Source organism: Geotrypetes seraphini, chromosome 10 (assembly GCF_902459505.1).
Source record: "Geotrypetes seraphini chromosome 10, aGeoSer1.1, whole genome shotgun sequence".
Taxonomy (NCBI): domain Eukaryota; kingdom Metazoa; phylum Chordata; class Amphibia; order Gymnophiona; family Dermophiidae; genus Geotrypetes; species Geotrypetes seraphini.
In genome coordinates, this window is record NC_047093.1 from 24,980,061 (window position 1) to 25,001,182 (window position 21,122).

The 21,122-nt window shown below is 47.8% G+C and overlaps 1 protein-coding gene across 8 annotated transcripts in view; it reads left to right on the forward strand.

The window, feature by feature from the left end:
* The window catches only part of MBTD1 (mbt domain containing 1), a 131,951-nt gene that overhangs the window by 21,420 nt on the left and 89,409 nt on the right, over positions 1-21,122 (forward strand). For all 8 annotated transcript variants that reach the window (XM_033960511.1, XM_033960510.1, XM_033960516.1 and 5 more), the window contains one exon: positions 18,097-18,214. In XM_033960511.1, the coding sequence (XP_033816402.1) occupies positions 18,097-18,214 (118 nt within the window). The remainder of the gene's footprint in view (positions 1-18,096; positions 18,215-21,122) is intronic.

The following is a 21,122-nucleotide window of genomic DNA, read 5'->3' on the forward strand; positions in this document are numbered from 1 at the left end:
ACTTCCCAAAATTTCCTTTTCGGGGGTTGTTTTTGTTTGGAGAGGACTTAGATCCGGTGGTTCAGACTCTGACGGACTCTGAGGTGCCCCGTCTGCCTGAGGACCGTGCCCGCCCGGCGTCTCGGGTTGGCATTGCCCAGGGGTGTCTGCGGGAATTTCGCAAGTTTCGCCTGGGGCATGGGACTGCTTCTTTCCAGGCTTCCGGTTTTTCCCCGGGGTCGGTTGGCTTAGCGCATGCAGTCCTTTCAGGGGGCCCGTCGGGGGGCTGGGAATTCCCTCCCGGTTCCCCTGCTGCCCGTCCTGCACGATGGCTCTTTGCCGGCGCCCCCTTTGGTTCCCGTGGGTGCCCGGCTTCGCAACTTGTTTCCCAAGTGGGCCGAGATCACGTACGATCAGTGGGTCCCGGTGGTGGTGCCGGACGGTTATGTACTTGAATTTTGCCCGCTCTCTGCCGGATCATATCTAGCCTCTCCATGTCAGGTGGCATGGGAGACGCTAGCCTTTCGCCAGACCCTTCAGCGTTTGCTAGATCTCAAAGCAGTTGTCCAGTGTCCCCTCAGGAGTGCGGTATCGGCTGGTACGCCATTTCCTTTGTGGGGCCCTAAAGGGAGGGGACCTTTCGGCCCATCCTTGGTTTAAACCGAGGTCAACAGGACTCTCAGAATTCCCTTTTATTCGCATGGACACACTGCAGTCTGTCCTTCTGGCGGCTCAGCCGGGGGAGTTCCTGACTTCTCTCGCTCTGATGGAGGCCTACTTGCCTGTTTCCATTCGGACCTCTCCTCAGCTCTTTCTTTGCTTTGCGATGTTGGGTCTGCACTATCAGTTCTGTGTGCTTCCCTTGGGCCTGGCCACGACTCCCCGGACGTTCACCAAGTTGATGGTGGTCGTCACGGTGGCATTGCAGTCGGAGGGCATTCTGGAGCACCCCTACTGGGATGACTGGTTGATTCGGGCGAAGTCGTTGCAGGAGAGCGCCCGAGTTATGGCTCGGGTGGTTGAGTTTCTCCGGTCACTGGGCTGGGTGGTCAACCTTTCCAAGAGTCGGTTGGTCCCCGCTCAGCATCTGGAGTACCTTGGGGTTCTGTTCGACACCTCCTTGGGGAAGGTCTTCCTTCCAGAGGTCCGGGTAAGCAAATTGCAATCTCAGATTCGCCTTCTTTTGGCGTCCCGGTGTCCTCGGGCGCAGGATTTCCTCCAAGTCTTGGGGTCGATGGCAACGTTCCTGGATGTTGTGAGGTGGGCGCGGGCCCACATGTGTCTCTTCAGTATGCTCTGCTCCGTAGATGGTCACCCCAGAGCACAGTTTGGAGGTCCCTGTCCCTCTGTGAGGCTTGGCGCGCTGCAGTCTTCATTGGTGGCTCCAGACCTCTCATCTAGTCCAGAGGATAAGTCTGGATCTATCGCAGTGGACGGTGCTTCTCACAGATGCCAGTCTCCTCGGTTGGGGGGGCTCAGTGTCTAGGTCACTCAGTTCAGGGCACCTGGTCCATGGAGGAGGCGTCCTGGTCGATCAACGTGTTGGAGACTAGAACCGTCCCTCTGGCGCTGTTAGCCTTCCGCTCCCTCTTGATGGGCAAGTTGGTCAGAGTCCTGTCTGACAATGCCACAGCGGTGGTTTATGTCAATTGTTGGGGTACAAAGAGCGCTCAGGTGGCGGGGGAGGCGGCTCGGCTCATGCTTTGGGGCGGAGTCACACCTTCTGGACCTCTCGGCCTCTCACATGGCCGGGGTGGATAATGTTCAGGCGAACTTCCTCAGTCACATCTTAGATTCCAGAGAGTGGTGTCTCAGCCCCGTGGCTTTTCAGTTGATAGTGCAGGCTTGAGGTCAGTCCCTGATGGACCTGATGGCCACGAGTGGCAATGCCGAGGTGTTCCGCTTCTTCAGTCGTCGCAGGGATGGACTGGCCGAGGGTCTGGATGCTCTGGTTCAACCATGGCCAACAGGGGGGCTGTTGTGCATGTTCCCTCCATGGCCATTAGTGGGCAGAGTTCTTCTCCGCATTGTTCGCCATCCGGGTCTGGTGGTTCTGGTGGCTCTAGATTGGCCTCGACATCCGTGATACGCAGATCTGGTGACACACTGGTGGCGGATCCTCTTCCTCTGCCTCCCTTGGACGACCTTCTGACGCAGGGTCCCATTCCCATGTTCGACCCGTCTCCCTTCTGTCTTACGGCTTGGCTTTTGAAAGGGGTCGCCTTGGTAAGAAGGGGTATTCAGATAGGGTGATTTCTACACTCTTGAGGTCCTGGAGGCTTTCTACCTCTCAGGCTTCTGTGTGGATTTGGCACTTCTTTGAGGGGTGGTGCCAGGTGCGGGGAGTGGTCTCTCTTCGCGTTTCTGTGCCTAACATCCTAGAGTTCTTGCAAGATGGCCTGGATAGAGGCCTGGCTTCGGCTTCTCTCCGGGTTCAGCTTGTGGCCTTGTCAGCCTTTCGGGGGTTTGTGACAGGTCAGCGTTTGACAGCCATTCCTGATGTGATTCGCTTTTTGCGGGCGGCCAAGGTGCTCAGGCCTCCCGTGCGGCCCTCTGTTCCCTCTTGGAATCTCAGTCTGGTTCTCTCTATTCTGATGCACCCGCCCTTCGAACCGTTGGGCGGCTGCTCTTTGAAGGACCTTACTCTGAAGACGGTCTTTTTGGTGGACATTTCTTCCGCTAGGCGTGTTTCTGAGCTACAGGTTTTCTCTTGTAGGGCTCCCTTCTTGGAGTTTTCTAGGAAGCAGGTTGTCTTGAGGCCTGTTCCTTCTTTTTCTGCCGAAAGTAGTTTCTCCTTTTCATGTCAATCAATCTGTGGTCCTCCCGGTCTTGGGTAGTTGGGAGGGCTCTTCTGAGCAAAGACAGCTGCGCAAGTTGGATGTTGGTCGGGTCCTTCGCTCTTATGTGCAGCGGACCCAGGAGATCAGGAAATAAAATCATCTCTTTGTCCTTCTGATTGGTCCTCTTAGGGGGGCTGGCGCTTCTAAGGCTACTATTGCATGCTAGATCAAGGAGACTATTGCTTCCGCTTCTCTTCTGGGGCAGCAGCCCGTTCCGGAGTTTCTCAAAGCTCATTCTACTCGGGGTCAGGCGGCTTCTTGGGCTGAGTCGTCGCTCGTGCCTCCAGTGGACATTTGTAAGGCTGCGGTTTGGTCTTCCTTGTATTCCTTTGTCAGACTCTTTCGGGTAGATGTTCTGGCGCGTCAGGACGCGGTGTTCGGTGTGTGTGTTCTGGTGTCAGCCCTTCGGGGGTCCCGCCTGTGTGAGGGACTGCTTTGGTACGTCCCCATACAATTCGTAAAGATTAACCTCTACTGGTCTGGAGAGTGCTAAAGAAGGAGAAATTAGATTCTTACCTGCTAATTTACTTTCTTTTAGCTTCTCCAGACCAGTAGAGGTCCCCACCCTGTCTGTTGTTGTTGGGGCTGTTTCGCGGGCAGTTTTTGTTTTTTGCTGCGGGTTCTAGTATTTTTCTAGGGCCGGGGAGAATTAAAGAACAGCGGCTGTGGCTCGGCTGGCTTAGCTGGCGAGCTGTGGGGACATTTTCCTTCTGGTATTTCTCCTCTGCATTTTCCAACAGCATTTGGGTATGTTAGTTGCTACTCCTGTTCGGAGTATTGTTTATTTCTGTTTCCAGTTCTTAGTTCTGCTTGGCTATTCGGCAGACTGATGTAAATAGAGAAGGGAGTATATTATATACTGTCCCACAGTTTTGTTTTCAGTCTCCACCTGCTGGTCATGATTGGATATATACCCATTCGTAAAGATTAACCTCTACTGGTCTGGAGAAGCTAAAAGAAAGTAAATTAGCAGGTAAGAACCTAATTTCTCCTTCTTTAGCTTCCCTTCAGACTGGCACAGACTGGCAAATTTGCTGAGGGAGGGTTCATGAGTGAGAAGACTTGTTGGGCCGCCGGCCCTTTTCTGCTGTCATATTCTATGTTTCTATGACGGATAGGTTTATGCTGCTCTGCCAGCAGGTGGAGACTTAGAACAAACTGAACTGTATTAGTAGTATAAGTAGGCTGTACAGTCCCCTTGAGATTAGTCTGTTCTCAGCCTTCAGCAGATGGAGTCCTGTGCAGTCCTGTTTAGGACCTTGGTTAAGAGATAGGGCGATTCCTCTGTTGGAGGGGATAGACAACGGCCTTTACTGGCCCTTTTTTGCCTGGACAGAGGTAGGATCCTGTGGGGGTCCCTTCTGCATCTCAGGGGTGCCACACTTGGTCAGCCGAGTCCCTCCCCCACCTCCCCATCTTTTTTTTTCTTGTCTTAATGATGCCTCAGCTGTACACCTCTGCATTGGGCAGCGACTATAGCTTGGAGAGCTTGTGTGGTCTGCTCTTTTAAATTAAGTTTATATTAAAAAAAAAAAAAAAGGGCCATTCTGAAGGGAAGTTTTTTATTTGTACTTTCCTTCCTACCAGGTCGTTTGAGGTGAGGCCTACCACATGGCGGTTTGCAATGAGCACATCTCAGCTGAAGAAGTGCTCTGCTTGCTCCCGCTGAAGCCGGAATATGCATATTTTTTGCTTGCAGCCATGCAAAGTAGAATCCTCTGCCGGGTTGCTTCACAGGCAGACCTGCCAACTATCAAAGGGGGTTCCCCAGCAGCCACGAAGGAAGAGTCGGCCAGTAGTGGAGATGTCTGGGGTTCCCTTGCTTCCGCATGTACGGGGGATTCCCTGACAGATGCGCCAGCTGGCAGTGAGGAGTATCGGGGTTCCCTTACCACCACAGGCACTGAGGATTTCCCTGCCGTCACATCAGGGCTTTCTGGGGATTCTCTTACAGCAGCTTTGTGTTCTCAGGCCTCTTCTTTACTCACGGGAAACTCTGCCATCTTAACTGAGTCTTCTGCTGAGCTCCCACCTAGATTAGAGAGACAGGAACAGTCTTGCAGGCGTCTTCCTTGGGAGTGGAGCGTGACTATTTCAGCTGTGGGGTTTGCACCTGATTTTGTGCTTGCCCTGTACAAAGCTTATTGCATGCACTCAGCTGGCATCACTGCGCATTCTCTAGTGTTCTCAGGTTTCTCAGGGGTGGCAGCTCCCTCTGGTCCCGTGGTTTCTTCGCCTCCATCCCCTTCTCCAACTAAGTGGCAGCGTTTCTCTTGGGAGGATGAAACTTTTTTAGCAGACAGTGTTTCTCCTAATGAAGATCTGGTTCTCTCTGGTGACCTGCTTGATCCTCAGGGGGTGGACAATGCAGACGGCTGGGAGTCGGAGCTGCCCGCAGGTAAGGATGCTTTGGTAGTACATAGTTTGCACTGAGAAGAGCTGCAAGAGCACATTCTTTAGGTGTCCTCTATCCTGCATTTTGAGGAAGACTCTAAGAAGGCCCCTCAGGTCCAGAGGAGGGCGACGAAAATGATAGGAGGTTTGTGCCAGAAGACGTATGAGGAGAGACTGGAAGCCCTGAATATGTATACCCTAGAGGAAAGGAGAGACAGGGGAGACATGATTCAGACGTTCAAATACTTGAAGGGTATTAACGTAGAACAAAATCTTTTCCAGAGAAAGGAAAATGGTAAAACCAGAGGAAATACTTTGAGGTTGAGGGGTGGTAGATTCAAAGGCAATGTTAGGAAGTTCTACTTTACGGAGAGGGTGGTGGATGCCTGGAATGCGCTCCGGAGAGAGGTGGTGGAGAGTAAAACAGTGACTGAGTTCAAAGAAGCGTGGGATGAACACAGATGAACACAGAGGATCTAGAATCAGAAAATAATATTAAATATTGAACTAAGGCAAGTACTGGGCAGACTTGCATGGTCTGTGTCTGTGTATGGCCATTTGGTGATGGATGGGCTGGGGAGGGCTTCAGTGGCTTGGAGGGTGTAGATGGGCTGGAGTAGGTTTTAACAGAGATTTCGGCAGTTGAACCCAAGCACAGTACCGGGTAGAGCTTTGGATTCTTGCCCAGAAAGAGCTAAGAAAAAAAAAATTAAATTGAATCAGGTTGGGCAGTCTGGATAGACCATTCGGGTCTTTATCTGCTGTCATCTACTAGGTGGTGGTGGACCCTTTCTCCAGGAAATTTGGGCAGCCTTGCAGTCTTTTCCCATTCATCAAGATATCCATGATATTGTGCACACAATGGAAGGTCCCAGACACGCCTTTTCTACTGGCTTTTCTACGCCTTTTCTATGACCCATTTGTATCCTATTCCTGATGCAGATAGGGACTCCTTGTGCAGTGGTGTACCAAGGAGGGGGCAGTCCACCCCGGGTGCACGCCTTGGGGGGGTGCACAGCCGGCCAGATCCGGGTCATCCGGTGCTGGTCCGCGCAGGGCGGCAAGATCGCATTGGGGCCATCTGCAGTGTCTGGGCTGCAACGGCGATGAGCGGCATCAGCGGTCCCCCCGCGACACAATTCATTATCGGCAATGCCCCCCTGCGATGACCCTTAAGATCGGCAACGGGCCTCCTTCTACCCCCGTCATCAACAGCACTTCAGATCAGCAACGCGGTCCTCAGTCAAAAGCTTCCCTCTGACTGAACTGCCTGAGCGGAAACAGGAAGCTTATCAGAGGGAAGCTTTGGACTGAGCACCACGTTGCCGATCTGAAGTTCTGTTGATGCCGGGGGTAGAAGGAGGCCCATTGCCGATCTTAAGTGTCATCGTGGGGGGGGGACTTTGACGATCTTGTTGCCAAAATCGGAAAGGTGAGAGGAAGGGAGAGAGATGGGTCTGTGGTGGATTGAGAGAAGGGGGCAGATGATGGAAGTGGAGAGAAGAGGGAGAGAGAAGAGGGCAGATGATGGAAGTGGAGAGAAGGGGAAGAGAGAAGAGGGCAGATGATGGAAGTTGAGAGAAGGGGAGAGAGAAGAGGGCGGATTATGGAAGTGGAGAGAAGGGGGCGAGAGAAGAGGGCGGATGATGGAAGTGGGGAGAAGGGGCAGATGATGGAAGTGGGGAGAGAGAAGAGGGCAGATGATGGAAGTGGGGAGAAGGGAGAGAAAATGCTGAATGGAAGTGGAGAAAGAGAACACATACTGGATGGAAGGAGGGATAAAGAAAAAGGACATGCTGGATGGGGGAAGAAGATAGAGTTAGTGAGATAGTGGAAGGGTGAAGGAAAAGGGTGGGGGGCGTTGCAGATCTTGTTGCCAAAATCGGAAAGGTGAGGAAGGGAGAAAGATGGGCCTGTGGTGGATGGAGAGATTGAGAGAAGGGGGCTGATGATGGAAGTGGGTAGAAAGAGGAGAGAGAAGAGGTCAGATGATGGAAGTGGGGAGAAGGAAGAGCAAATGCTGAATAGAAGTGGAGAAAGAGAACACATACTGGTTGGAAGGAGGGATAAAGAAAAAGGACATATGCTGGATGGAGGAAGAAGATAGAGTTAGTGAGATAGTGGAGGGGTGAAGGAAAGGGGTGGCATGTTGTGGGTAGACACAGTGAAAAGAGGGAAACTGAGGACTGCGTAGTAAGAAAGAATTTAATTTAGACGAAGGCAGAAAATAAAAAAGGAAGACCAGAGAAGGAAAGGGAAGAGAGAGAGGAGAGAGAGATGGCAGAGAACGGGGAAGGAGACAGAGATATTAGATCTGAGCGGAGGAAATGAGAAGAGAGAGATGCTAAAAACCACAGGGGGGAGGGAAAGAGAGATGAAAGGAGAAAGATGCCAGACCATGAGGGAACAGAGGGAAGATGATGGATGCCAGACCAAAGGTGGGGGGTCTAGAGGAGAGATGGCAGGGGGGAGACACAGTTTCTGGAAGGTGCTGGATTGAAGAGACAGGGCAGACGCTGGAGCAGAAACCAGAGACAACAAAAGGTAGAAAAAATCATTTTATTTCTATTTTGTCATTAGAATATATCAGATTTGAAATATATATCCTGCTAGAAACATAACTGGGGACTGCAAAGACCAGGCAGTGCTTCTTTAGCTAGATGGAAGGGGTAGAGAAAGAGGGCACATGATGGAAGGAAGGGGATAAATAAAAGGAGAGCACATGATGGGGGGAAAAGGATTGAGTTAGGGAAATACTGGAGGGGGTGAGGGAAAGAGGTGGCGAGCTGTAGGTAGACAGTAAAAAAGGAAATTGATGAGAGGGTAGTAAGAACGTAATCTAGATGGATTCAGAAAATAAACTGAAAAAGAAAATGAGGGAAGAAAGAGATTGCAGAGGAGAGGGAAGGAGAGGAGAGAGATACCAGACCAATGTGGGTGAAAGGAGAGATGGAAGGGGGAGGCATATAGTTTCTGGAAGGGGCATAGAAGGAGAGAAGATGCCATATAGGGGCAGAGAGATGGCAGACAGTGGATGGAAGGAAGAGAGTAACAAGAAGATGAGGAAAGCAGAAACCAGAGAAGACAAAGGTAGAAAAAAAATTTCTATTTATTTATTGCTTTAGGAGACATGTGTCACTGTTTCTATGGTGTTATTCTGCCACTGTATCGGGCGATGGTGCGCCCGCATCTGGAGTACTGCATCCAATACTGGTCGCTGTACCTTAAGAAGGATATTGCGATACTCGAGAGGGTCCAGAGAAGAGCAACAAGAATGATAAAAGGCATGGAAAACCTTTCATATGCTGAAAGGCTAGAGAAGCTGGGGCTCTTTTCCCTGGAAAAGCGGAGATTTAGAGGGGATATGATAGAGACTTATAAGATCAAGAAAGGCATAGAGAAGGTGGAGAGGGATTCTTCAGACTAGCGGGGACAACAAAAACAAGAGGGCATTCAGAAAAATTGAAAGGAGACAGATTCAGAACAAATGCTAGGAAGTTCTTCTTTACTCAGAGGGTGGTAGACACCTGGAATATGCTTCCAGAAGAGGTTATAGGACAGAGTACGATATTGGGTTTCAAAAAGGGATTAGATGATTTCCTGAGGAGAAGGGGATTGAAGGGTATAGATAGAGAGTTTACTATACAGGATATTAAATGATTAGGGAATAAAGATTTAGGTAAAGGATCACTTACAGGTCATGGACCTGGGGGGCTGCTGCGGGAGCGGACTGCAGGGCACGATGGACCCCTGGTCTGACCCGGCAGAGGCAGTGCTTATGTTTTTATGTTCATTGTATGCAGAGTGCAGCTTCTTGCTGATTCAATTTAACCTTTGTCTATGTATTTCTATTTTATCCCCCCTTTTACAAAACTGTGGAGCGTTTTTTAGTGCCAGCCGTGTTCAGAATTCTATGAGCGTCGGAGCTTTAACCACCGTGGCTAAAATCCACACTACAGTTTTGTAAAAGGGGAAGGTTAGTTTGTGGTGACATATTCCATACTAGGCGAAGGTGTTTTCTGTGTTCTGTATTTGAAAGACATGGTTTTCTGTTAGGATTGACGGTGTAGGATTGATCTGTACTAGTCTGGCTTCTTTAGTTTTACAATGGGTGTATTGATGTTGTACTGCTCACTGCAATATGTAAGATGCTGCCTTTTCGTACGTACTCATGTGTGACGTGTGGCTTGTTACTAAAAATCATGTTTTTCGTACAGATGGGGGGGTGTCAAAAAATGATGGGCCCCGGGTGTCACATATGCTAGGTACACCACTGTCCTTGTGTCCTCCAGTGGTAAATGCAGTGGTTTTGGCCATTGCTAAGTGGCACATGGTGCTGGTGGAAGGGGGTTTGGCCCCCAAGTCCAGTGGATGGAATTTCTTCTAAAGCAGAGTTTTAGCAGACTTGACAATTCAAGTGGCCATTTGTGGTGGTTTGGTGGCCAGAGCCTGCTTCTTCTGGGCCAAACATGGCAAATAAAGGCCAGATGGCCCATCTAGTCTTGCCATCCATAGAACCATTATCTCTTTCTCTGAGAGATCCCACATGCCTATCCCAGGCCTTCTTGATAGGGAGTCCAATGATTGGTTTCTTGTGGATCAGGAGCTAGCAAAGATTGAGTTAGTATCTTATCTGTCAGACGCCATGTATGATTGTTGCAAGCTTCAGCTAGTCTATGGCCTTGGGAGTGGCTACTAGACAGACTTTGTGGCTTCATGGTTGGTCAGCGTATTCTGCCTTGAAGTCTAAACTCAGTTGTTTTCCCTTTAAGGGTTCCTTTCTCTTTGGAGTTGAACTTTATAAGCTGGTTCAGAGTTTAGGGGACCCCAAGGTCTGTCGTTTGCCAGAAGACAACCTAATGCAGTCTGGTAGAGGAGGTTTGGGCTAGGAATATCCTTCGGGAGTCCTACTGTTATCATCCTGGTAGAGTATCTTCTTCTTCCTACAGAGGTTGCTTTTACCAGCGGATTCAGTCCTTTCAGGGCGCACACTAGGGATGCCTTGAATCTTCCGGCCTCTCCTCCTCTCGTCCAGCGCAATGACAGCATTCAGGTCCTTCTCCTGATTCAAGTAGTGGCCAGGTTAAGAGACTTTTACCGGGGTGGACCAAGATTACAAAGGTGGTCCATGACGGTTATGCTCATGAGTTTGACTGGCCCTTGCCAGATATTTTTCTCACCTTTCCTTGTCGGTCTGTCTGGAAGAAACAGGCATTTCGACAGACTTTACAGAGATTGCTGGATCTCAAGGCAGTGATTCTGGTACCACCCCACAAGATCTGCATCAGGAGATACTCCATTCACTTTGCGGTATATATTATTTGATTGTATATATTTGATTGTCTTAAGATATTATTTTCATGAGGTATATATTAGTTGTATATGAATTTGGGAGGGGGGTGGGGGTTAAATCTTCTTGGTGTATGATATTGAAGATTTTTCAAGTGATGTTGTATTATAATTGTTTGATATTTACTATACACTTGATGTAAATTTAAAAATGAATAAAGAAATAAAAAATAAAAAAAACTTTGTGGTTCTCAAGAAAGAGGGATCCCTTCGTCCCATTCTGGATCTCAAGAGGGTGAACTGGGCGCTTCAGATGCCTTCCTTTCATATGGAGACTCTCAGGTCCGTGGTTCTTGCGGTCCAACCAGGGGAATTCCTGACTTCCCTTGATCTGATGGAGGTATATCTATACATTCCAATCCGAGAATCTCACCAGCAGTTCCTTCACTTTGCAATTTTGGGAAGGCATTATCAGTTCTGTGCGCTTCCATTTGACCTTGCCACGGCTCCGCGTACCTTCTCAAAGATTATGGTGGTTGTGGCGGCAGCCTTGGTCAAAGAGGGCATTTTGGTTTATATTTGGATAAGGTGATCTCTACTCTCTTGGGGTATTTTCAGTTTTCGACCTCAAGTGCTTATGTGTGCATCTAATGCCTCTTTGAGGATTGGTGGGGTGTTTCCTCTTCGCACTTGTGGGGTATTTCCTCTTCGCACCTCTTTACCTTATATCCTGGATTTCTTGCAGGATGGCCTAGAGAGAGGCCTTGCCTAGTCCTCTTTACAGGTTCAATTTGTGGCCTTGGCGTCCTTTAGAGGTTTAGTGCAAGGATGGCTTTTGTCACCTCTTCCTGATGTCGTCTGTTTCTAAGAGCGGTGAAGCTCCTTCAACCGCCGATTCAACCTTTAGTTCTGGCTTGGGATCTCAATTTGGTTCTGTCGGTGTTGGTTTGTCCTGCATTTGAGCCCTTGAATTCTTGCACAATGAAAGACCTTGCTTTGAAATTGGTGTTTCTTGTAGCTATTACTTCTGCAAGACGTGTGTCGGAATTGCAAGCATTTTCTTGTTTCACTCCCTTCTTGGAATTTTCTAGGGAGCATGTAGTTCTGCGGCCCGTTCCTTCCTTTCTCCTGAAAGACCTTTCCCCTTTTCATGTGAATCAGTTTCCCTTCCGGTCTCGGATAGTCTGATAGGATCTTTGGAGCAGAAGGAGTCGCAAAAGTTGGATAGCCACAGAGTTCTCCATGCATACTGTTCTTTTCTCTCTTAGTGTGAGAATATTTGATTAGTTGATTTAGAATGTGTTCAAGGGGAGGCATTTTCCTTGTTTTATTATATTATATCAAATTGGTCTCTGTTGCTCTGCTTAGCATGAGAGAGAAATGCAGGTTGCTGACAACAGCTATCAGCATTCCTCAGAAGGATCAAAGAGACATGATGCTCTTAAAATATATCTTCATATCTTTTTCTAAAAGTAAAATTATTGTCTCTATTTAATAATGCATATTTTTGGAATCTTTTCTGGGTGTTTTTTAGAATAAGGATCTTTTGCCTGCCTAAAAAAAGGCAGTGATTATAAGATATTTTCTCTTTCTAAAAGAAACAAGTTTTGCATTTCTTTGGTAAACTGTTAGCTTCACTACACTAACATAATAGTGTCAGAGATTTTTTTTTAATTTATTCTTTTAAGAGCACATATATGATTTTCCAATACATATTTTAGTTCTTTATAAGCTGTTTATTATTTTCTTTACAGAAATGTACCTAACTTTTTCTGTAATTTTTGTTTCAAAGCTCAGTAATTTTTTTGTCTGTAATAGTCCTTATATGGAAATGTTCTGACCAAGTATTGGAGATTGGAGAGATGACGTACCACAAATTTCAATAGTATATAAGAGGGTGCCCAACCTTAGCACTTTGAGAAAAACTCTGCTCCTGGTGGATATTTGTAAAGCTGCTGTTTGGTCTTCTCTACATTCCTATGTGCGTCATTACCGGGTTGACATTCAGGTGCGTCAGGATGCAGTTTTTGGCAAACGGGTTCTTGTTACGGACCTTCAGGGCTCCCACCCATCATGGGCACTGCTTTGGTACATCCCATCCATCTGTGTCTGTCTGGAGGGACAGGGCCGTCAGACCACCGTTCCTGCTCTTCTGCAGGCAAAGGAAGGAGGAAGAAGGCTTCCATTTTGTCCCTCCTTCCTCAGCCCGACTCTGCAGCACAGCGTGACATCGGGCTTAGCTCCGCCCACCAGCTCACTCCTCTTCTTTTGCCCTGTGTTCAGGGCCGTCAGACCACCGTTCCTGCTCTTCTGCAGGCAAAGGAAGGAGGAAGAAGGCTTCCATTTTGTCCCTCCTTCCTCAGCCCGACTCTGCAGCACAGCGTGACATCGGGCTTAGCTCCGCCCACCAGCTCACTCCTCTTCTTTTGCCCTGTGTTCAGGGCCGTCAGACCACCGTTCCTGCTCTTCTGCAGGCAAAGGAAGGAGGAAGAAGGCTTCCATTTTGTCCCTCCTTCCTCAGCCCGACTCTGCAGCACAGCGTGACATCGGGCTTAGCTCCGCCCACCAGCTCACTCCTCTTCTTTTGCCCTGTGTTCAGGGCCGTCAGACCACCGTTCCTGCTCTTCTGCAGGCAAAGGAAGGAGGAAGAAGGCTTCCATTTTGTCCCTCCTTCCTCAGCCCGACTCTGCAGCACAGCGTGACATCGGGCTTAGCTCCGCCCACCAGCTCACTCCTCTTCTTTTGCCCTGTGTTCAGGGCCGTCAGACCACCGTTCCTGCTCTTCTGCAGGCAAAGGAAGGAGGAAGAAGGCTTCCATTTTGTCCCTCCTTCCTCAGCCCGACTCTGCAGCACAGCGTGACATCGGGCTTAGCTCCGCCCACCAGCTCACTCCTCTTCTTTTGCCCTGTGTTCAGGGCTGTCAGACCACCGTTCCTGCTCTCACAGCTCTCCCCTGTTTAACCCTCCCAACCCGGATTCCGCCCAATTCCAATTTTATTCCTGACTATATTTTTGTTTAGTGCCAAATTTCATTACTGTCTATGCTCTTTTTTCTATGCTCTTGTTTAGATGCCAAATTCTATTACTGTTTATGCTTTTGCTTAATGCCAAACTGTATTATTGCCAAAGGTTTACCAGTATTCACTTTTGTTGCCCCTACTTCCCCCCCCAGCACATCCTTGGGCTACACACAAACCTTGGCTGCGCAATCTTTCCTGTTAGTCATCTATTGCCCAAGCCTCTCCTGGCTTAGCTACAACAGTAGGACTTAGCCAGCACTTGATAGGGAGACTCTCCTGAATTCCATCCGACCCAACACCCAATTCCCCTTCCTGCCATGCCCTCAACTCTTCAAGCCACCACCTTCCCCGCCCCCCCTCCCACCACTTTTCAAACCACCCTCCCAGCCACCCCCACTTCCACCACGTCCCCTACACTCCTTACAACACTATACTTCACCATTCCCATAATTACAGGCCAAGGCAGATACGGTGATCTCTCTTCACGACCTAAAAAATGCCATACCAGAAACCCTGCCAACCTCATCCCCATTCTTCCCTCCCAACAAGCCCCCTCCAGCAATACACTCAAACTGGCACTCATCAATGCAAGATCAGTTAACAACAAATCCTTCCTCCTACACGACCTCATCTGTGACAAGACTTGGGACGCCCTCATGATCACTGAAACCTGGCTCCAAGACAATGATGGGATAACACTAGGCGAACTATGTCCTCCAGGCTACCAGGCCCTAGCCTGTTCACGCACCTCTGGGAAAGGAGGTGGAGTGACTACCATTGTCAAGACCTCCGCCACACCTAAACTGATAAACTCCATCAATATTCCCTCCCTAGAAGCACTTGCGTTCACCATAGGCCACAAACACAAAATTGCCTTCATACTCCTCTACAGAACCCCTAGCTCCCCAGCAGATACCCTAGAGACCCTCCTCGAATTCATCACTGAACTATCCATCTCACACAAACACGTGACCATCCTGGGAGATTTCAATTTCCCAGACTACCCCAACACCTCAGGACAAATTGACAACTTCCTCTCCTCCCTCACCGACCTGGGATTTCATCAGGCTATAACCACCCCCACGCACTCAGCAGGCAACATCCTAGACCTGCTCTTCACCCTCAGTGACCCAACTGCAGAGCCCCAACAAACAACTTATACCACCACACCAGTACCATGGTCAGACCACCACCTCATTGAATTCGAACTCCCACTCGAAACTACCCTAGCCCCGCGTAAAGACCCTACCCCTCCCACCCTACGTCAACTCCCTAACTCAGTCAGCCCTCCAGCCATGGCCGCAGGCATTCGCACCCTAAATGATACCTGCACCCAACATCCCCACTCCATTGACCAGGCAGCCTCCGCATGGCACTCCAACATCCAATCCCTCTATAATAGCCTCGCCAAGACAAAAACAACCCAAATAATCACCAACAAAGCACCTGCTCCCTGGTACACCAGTGACCTCAGATCCATAAAACGATCGCTGAGGAAAGCAGAAAGGATCTGGGTCAAACACCCGAACTCGGAAACCAAAGCCCACTGGAATAACATATCCATCACCTACAAAGCTGCCATCCTAGAAGCAAAAAAGACCTACTACTCTCACCTCCTACAACTTGCCCCGTCTAGATCCAAACAATTGTTCACCCTCACAAACCAACTCTTCACCAGCGCCCAAAGAAAAAGTCACAACAACCAAACAGAACTTGATAGCGAGACTCTCTCGGACTTCTTCCAGTCCAAAGTACAAACCATCCGAGATAATCTTGACACCAACACCAAACCCACTCCTATTCAGCCCCAACCGATTCCAAATACCCCACCCTCCGCCGCTCTCTCCCAATTTCATATGGCCACTCATGCCGAGGTTCTCGAAACCCTGAGAGAACTCAAACCCTCCAACACCATCCTCGATCCCTGCCCATCCAGCCTCCTACTGTCCACAGAAGACGCCATGGCAGAATCCATCCTCCCCATCATTAACACCTCTCTAACCACTGGGATTGTGCCCCTCAGCTGGAAGTCAGCTATTATCAAGCCCACTCTCAAAAAACCCACCCTTGATCCTAACAAACCCGGCAACTACCGCCCAGTCTCCAACCTCCCATTTGTCTCCAAACTCCTTGAACGAATTGTGCTCCACCGACTTCACCCCTTCATTGAAGAACAAGCTGCTCTATCCCCTGTCCAGTCCGGCTTCCGAAAAGGCCACAGCACAGAGTCAGTACTCCTTGACATCATTGATGACAGCTGGGCAATACTCGACAAAGGCAGTGATGCCCTACTAGTCCTACTTGACCTCAGCGCTGCCTTTGACACAGTTGACCACCACCTCCTCACATCCAGACTCTATGACCTCGGAATCAAGGACACAGCCCTCCAATGGATCACCTCCTTCCTCCATCAAAGGACCCAGACTGTCCTACTAGGAACACACAAATCTCGCCCCAAGCCTATCAAATATGGTGTTCCTCAAGGCGCCCTTCTATCCCCCCTCCTATTCAACCTCTACATCAGACCTGTCATTGATATAGCGCAGAAATATAGCATTAAAATCCACTCTTATGCAGATGACATCCAGCTGCTCCTCCCACTAGGCGAGAACCGATCGTCCCAAATTACTAACCTCCAACATTGCCTCTCTGATATGAAAACTTGGATGTCAAACAACAAACTTCAACTAAACGCCACTAAAACAGAACTCTTATGGATCAGGAAAAAAAGCACCAAATTCACACGTCCTACCCTAGCATGGGACTCCACTCTACTAACGGCAACAGATCAGGTACGCAGCCTAGGAGTAACTTTAGATGGACACTTATCCCTATCTGCCCACATATCCCAAGTAATCTCCACCTCCTTCTACTACCTCCGCCAACTGAAAAGGATCAAACCCTACATCTCCACACCTGACCTCGCCCAACTCCTCTACGCATATGTCCTCTCCAGAATGGATTACTGTAACTCCCTATTTAATGGACTAACCAAAAATAATCTCAAACGCCTCCAACGTGTCCAAAATGCAGCTATCCGCCTCCTACACAACCTCAACTACCATGATCCCGTCTCCCCAGCACTCCGCGCTGAACACTGGCTCCCAATTAGCCAGCGCTGTGCTTTCAAGGCCCTAGCAGTAGCCCACAAGAGAATTTATGCCACCACCCCCTCCTACATAAAATCTAAGCTTCCCATCTACACCCCCACTCGCTCCCTCCGCTCAAAATCAGAAATACGCCTATGCATTCCCCCTGGAAGGTCCCTCCTCTCAGAAACTGCCCGCAAACGATCCTACAGCCACTTCATCCCACATCTCTGGAATAAACTCCCCCCCCAACTCAGGCAACAGAACTCTTTATTGACATTCCGTAAAATGGTAAAGACCCTCCTCTTCAACTAAAGATCTCCCTCAGTCTACACCCCCCCTTAAACCCCACCTCTCTCTTCTCTCCCCTTTAACTTCTCCTAAATTTCAGTATAGTCCTCTCTTAGTCTGTACTCTGATAAATTGTCTGTACTCTGAAAAATTGTTTGTACCCTGATAAATATTGCACAATTTTGTATGTCCAAGCACCTAAACCTATTGTACATCTTATTTGCCTAATTACTTCTACTGTGTATGTTTACTTGTAGACCGTTCTGAGCTACTGGGAGAACGGGATATAAATCTAAATAAATAAATAAATAAATAAATAAATAAATAAATAAATTAGATCTTACCTGCTAATTTTTCTTTCTTTTAGTCTTTCCAGACTGGCACAGAACCCGCCCTGTGCTTTTTTTCTCGGTGGTACTAAGAGATGTTTTTTTGTATATTATGGTTTATTGAAGAGTATTACTTAAAAAAAAAGTAAAAAGAGCAGCGGCATCTAGTGTTCTCTTTTTCCTCCAAAGGTTGATGGTTTAAAAAAAAGAATAAAGTCTCTAGTTTCTAGTTCAGTAGTTCCTGCTTGGCTATTTGTAGACTGATCTCAAGGGAAATACACAGCCTACTGATACAATTCGGTTTGTTCTCAGTCTCCACCTTCTGGCAGAGGAGCGTAAACCCATCTGTTTGTGCCAGTCTGGAGGGACTATAAGAAAAATAAATTAGCAGGTAAGATTTAATTTCTCCTTTTGCTGCTTGTCTGTCTTATTTCCTGCTATATAAATCTGACTATATGTTTGAAAAAACACTTTCACAAATAAAAATACATTGCCAGTTTTGAACAAGCTGATGTGGATGTCCATTTTCTAACCTAGTCAACTATATAAATGCTTAAAAACCCTGATTTTGTTGAGCGTTTCCTGGGAACTTTTCATTCTTACTTATGTGACTGATTAGCATCTGCCAGCAGGGGCTTACTAAATGCTTCAGCTTTTCACTGATGGGTCCTCGCTGGCAGAGAAGAGGAAGCCAGAGAAGGTAAAAATGCCTATTCGTTGCTTTTACTTTGCTGTCCTTCCTGTGTAGTGCTGTGCATATATTGGGTAATATTTCTTGATAACCAGGCTGCTGCTTTGAAAGAGATTTTGTTGGACTGCAATGAAGTGCTTTGGACTGCAATGAATGTGCTTTGTAACATAATAGGTGCCCATGGCAAATTGCTGGGGTGATATATCAGAAGGTGTGAGGGTGGAAGTTCCAAATACAGACTGCAACCTTCCTACCAAAGTCTTCTGGATAGCCGAAGTAATAAAGCTAGCAGGTTTGTGTTTGTCCATGCCGCTTTCATTTAAATGATTATGGGACTCATTTTCAAGAGAAAAATGTCCCCCCAAAAATGGCATAAAGTGGCATTTGGACATTGTTTGCTAAAACATCCAAAGCACATTTTTTAGATGGTTTTGATGTTATTTGCAGTGTGTCTAAATCTCAAGGGGGTGATTTGGATGTTTTTCTGCACTAATGGAACATTGCAGAAAATGTCTAGGGCACAACAAGACCTGTTTAAATAACAAGTGCCTAAAAAGTTGCCTAACTGACCAGATGACCACTGGTGTAAAGAGTCTTGCCCCCCTTACACCCCAGTGGTCACTGACTCCCTCCTACCCCCCCCCCCCCCCACCTAAAGATGTGAATGAAATGGTACATACCAGCCTATATGACTACTGCAGATGTTATGGCCAGTCCTATTAGAGCAGCAAGAAGGTCTTTGGAGTAGCCTAGAGGTCAGTGCTGTGGACTGCAGAGAAAGGGACCCAAGCCCATATATTTGTGGTAGAAAGTTTGAGCCCACCAAAAACCTACTGTACTGACATAGGGCTATCTGTCTTAGTTTCTGTATAGCTCCCCCTACTTCTGTGTTCACTCCTCTAGCTTCTCCATACCCCCTTCCCCCTCTACTTTCCCTTCTCTTTGATCTGTCGCCTTGAGCCTGTATAGGTATAGAAACATAGAACATGACGGCAGAAAAGGGCCACGGCCCATCTAGTCTGCCCACACTAATGGCCCACCCCCTAACTACCTCCATGAAGAGATCCCACATGCCAATCCCATCTTTTCTTAAAATCTGGCACGCTGCTGGCCTCAATTACCTGTTGTGGAAGATTATTCCAGCGATCAACCACCCTTTCGGTGAAGAAATATTTTCTGGTGTCGCCATGAAATTTCCCACCCCTGATTTTCAACGGATGCCCTCTTGTTGCCGTGGGTCCTTTAAGGAAAAAGAGATCCTCTTCCACCTCAATACGGCCTGTGACATATTTGAACGTCTTGATCATGTCTCCCCTCTGCGTTCTTTGAGTGAGTACAGCTGCCACTTACCCAGTCGTTCCAAATACGGGAGATCCTTGAGACCAGAGACCATCCTGGTGGCCATTCGCTGAACCGACATCTTTTTGATAATGCGGCCTCCAGAATTGTACACAGTATTCCAGATGGGGGTCTCACCATGGATCTGTACAACGGCATTATGACCTCGGGCTTATGGCTGACGAAACTTCTACGGATACAGCCCATGATTTGTCTAGCCCTGGATGAAGCTTTCTCCACTTGATTGGTATGTGAGACTCGCAAATGGAAGATTAGATTAGATATACTTGGGTCCAGTAGATTTTAGGTGAGTTTTAGAGGGCTTCCCATACAATGTAAGGGGAATTATGGTGAGATGAGTACCTGACAGGGACCTTTGCGTGAAGTTCACTGCAGTGCCACCTAGGGTGCCCCACTGCTTGCTGGGATGTCTGTGGCTAGTCTGCTAAGAATGCTGTCCCCTTCTATGTACAATGGCTGTTTTTGTGTGTTTTAATTTGGATTTTTTTTTTTATAGGAGGGTCCCCAAAAACATAGATGCACTGAGAACAAACATGGGGAGTGTGGTGCAGTGGTTAGAGCCACAGCCTCAGCACCCTGTGATTGTGGGTTCAAACCCACACTGCTCCTTGTGTCCCTGGGCAATTAACTTAATCCACCATTGTCCCAGATACGTTAAATAGCATGTGAGGCCACCAGGATAGACAGGGGAAATGCTTGAGTACCTGAATGTAAACCACTTAGCCTATAAGTGGTATATGAGGTCTGTTCAAAAAGTATCAGACCTTTATTCATAAAATATTCTCATTTTCAGATACAATAATCTTATACTAATCTCCTTCAAAGTAGTCCCCTTGGGCTGCCACACACTTCTTCCAGCGGTTCTGCCAATGTCAGAAGCAACACTGGAATTCCTCTTTTGAGATTGCTCACAACTGGTTCATCGCATTCTGCATGATGTCTTCTTTTGACTGAAATCTGGTCCCTTTCAGGGATATTTTCAGCTTGGGGAAAAGCCAGAAGTCACATGGAGCCATGTTGGGAGAGTAGGGAGCCTGAGGAATAACAGGTGTGTGATGTTTGGCCAGAAAATTCCATATCAAATGTGAAGAATGGGCAGGTGTATTATTGTGATAGAGCTGCCATTGCCCGCTGCCCACGGGTCCGGCCGTTTGCATTTCACAGCTTTATGAAGGAGATGCAGAACCTCTTAGTAGTATCCCTTGGTGATTCGACGATCCTACATCACCAGGATCCTCACTTGGTCAATGACGATCTCATTTCTGGATGTTGAGGGCCTACCAGAATGTGCTTCACTCTCCACTGATGTGCAGCCATCTCTGAAGAGGTTGTACCACTCCTTTATCTGTGTGGTGCCCATTGCTTCATCCCCAAAGGCCTGTTGAATCTTGCGGATCGTTTCCACTTGGGAATTGCCAAGATTTACACAAAATTTCATTAAGTAGTGTTCAACTTTTTCTGTCATTTTGTCAAAAATGAAAATTGGATGGCTTCTGTAGACGGGCAAAAATTCAAGCATGCGCATTAGGGTCGCCTACATATGTGCACCAAACCACGCCTCCCTAGCTTTATTTGTTTACACAAGAAAAATTAAAGTTTGATACTTTTTGAACAGCCTTCGTATAAATACTAAAGTATTTAAAAAAAAAAAGGGACAAACATCTAGATAATTGTCATCTTCAAAACAAAAAAACATTTTCCTGTTTTGAAAATAAGTCATGTTCGCTACTGGATTTTTGGACATTTATCACAAAACATCTAAACTCAGATCTAGACATCATATTGAAGATGCCTCTCCACATGAATGTGGTCAAATATCCGAGTATTAAGACTTTTTTTTC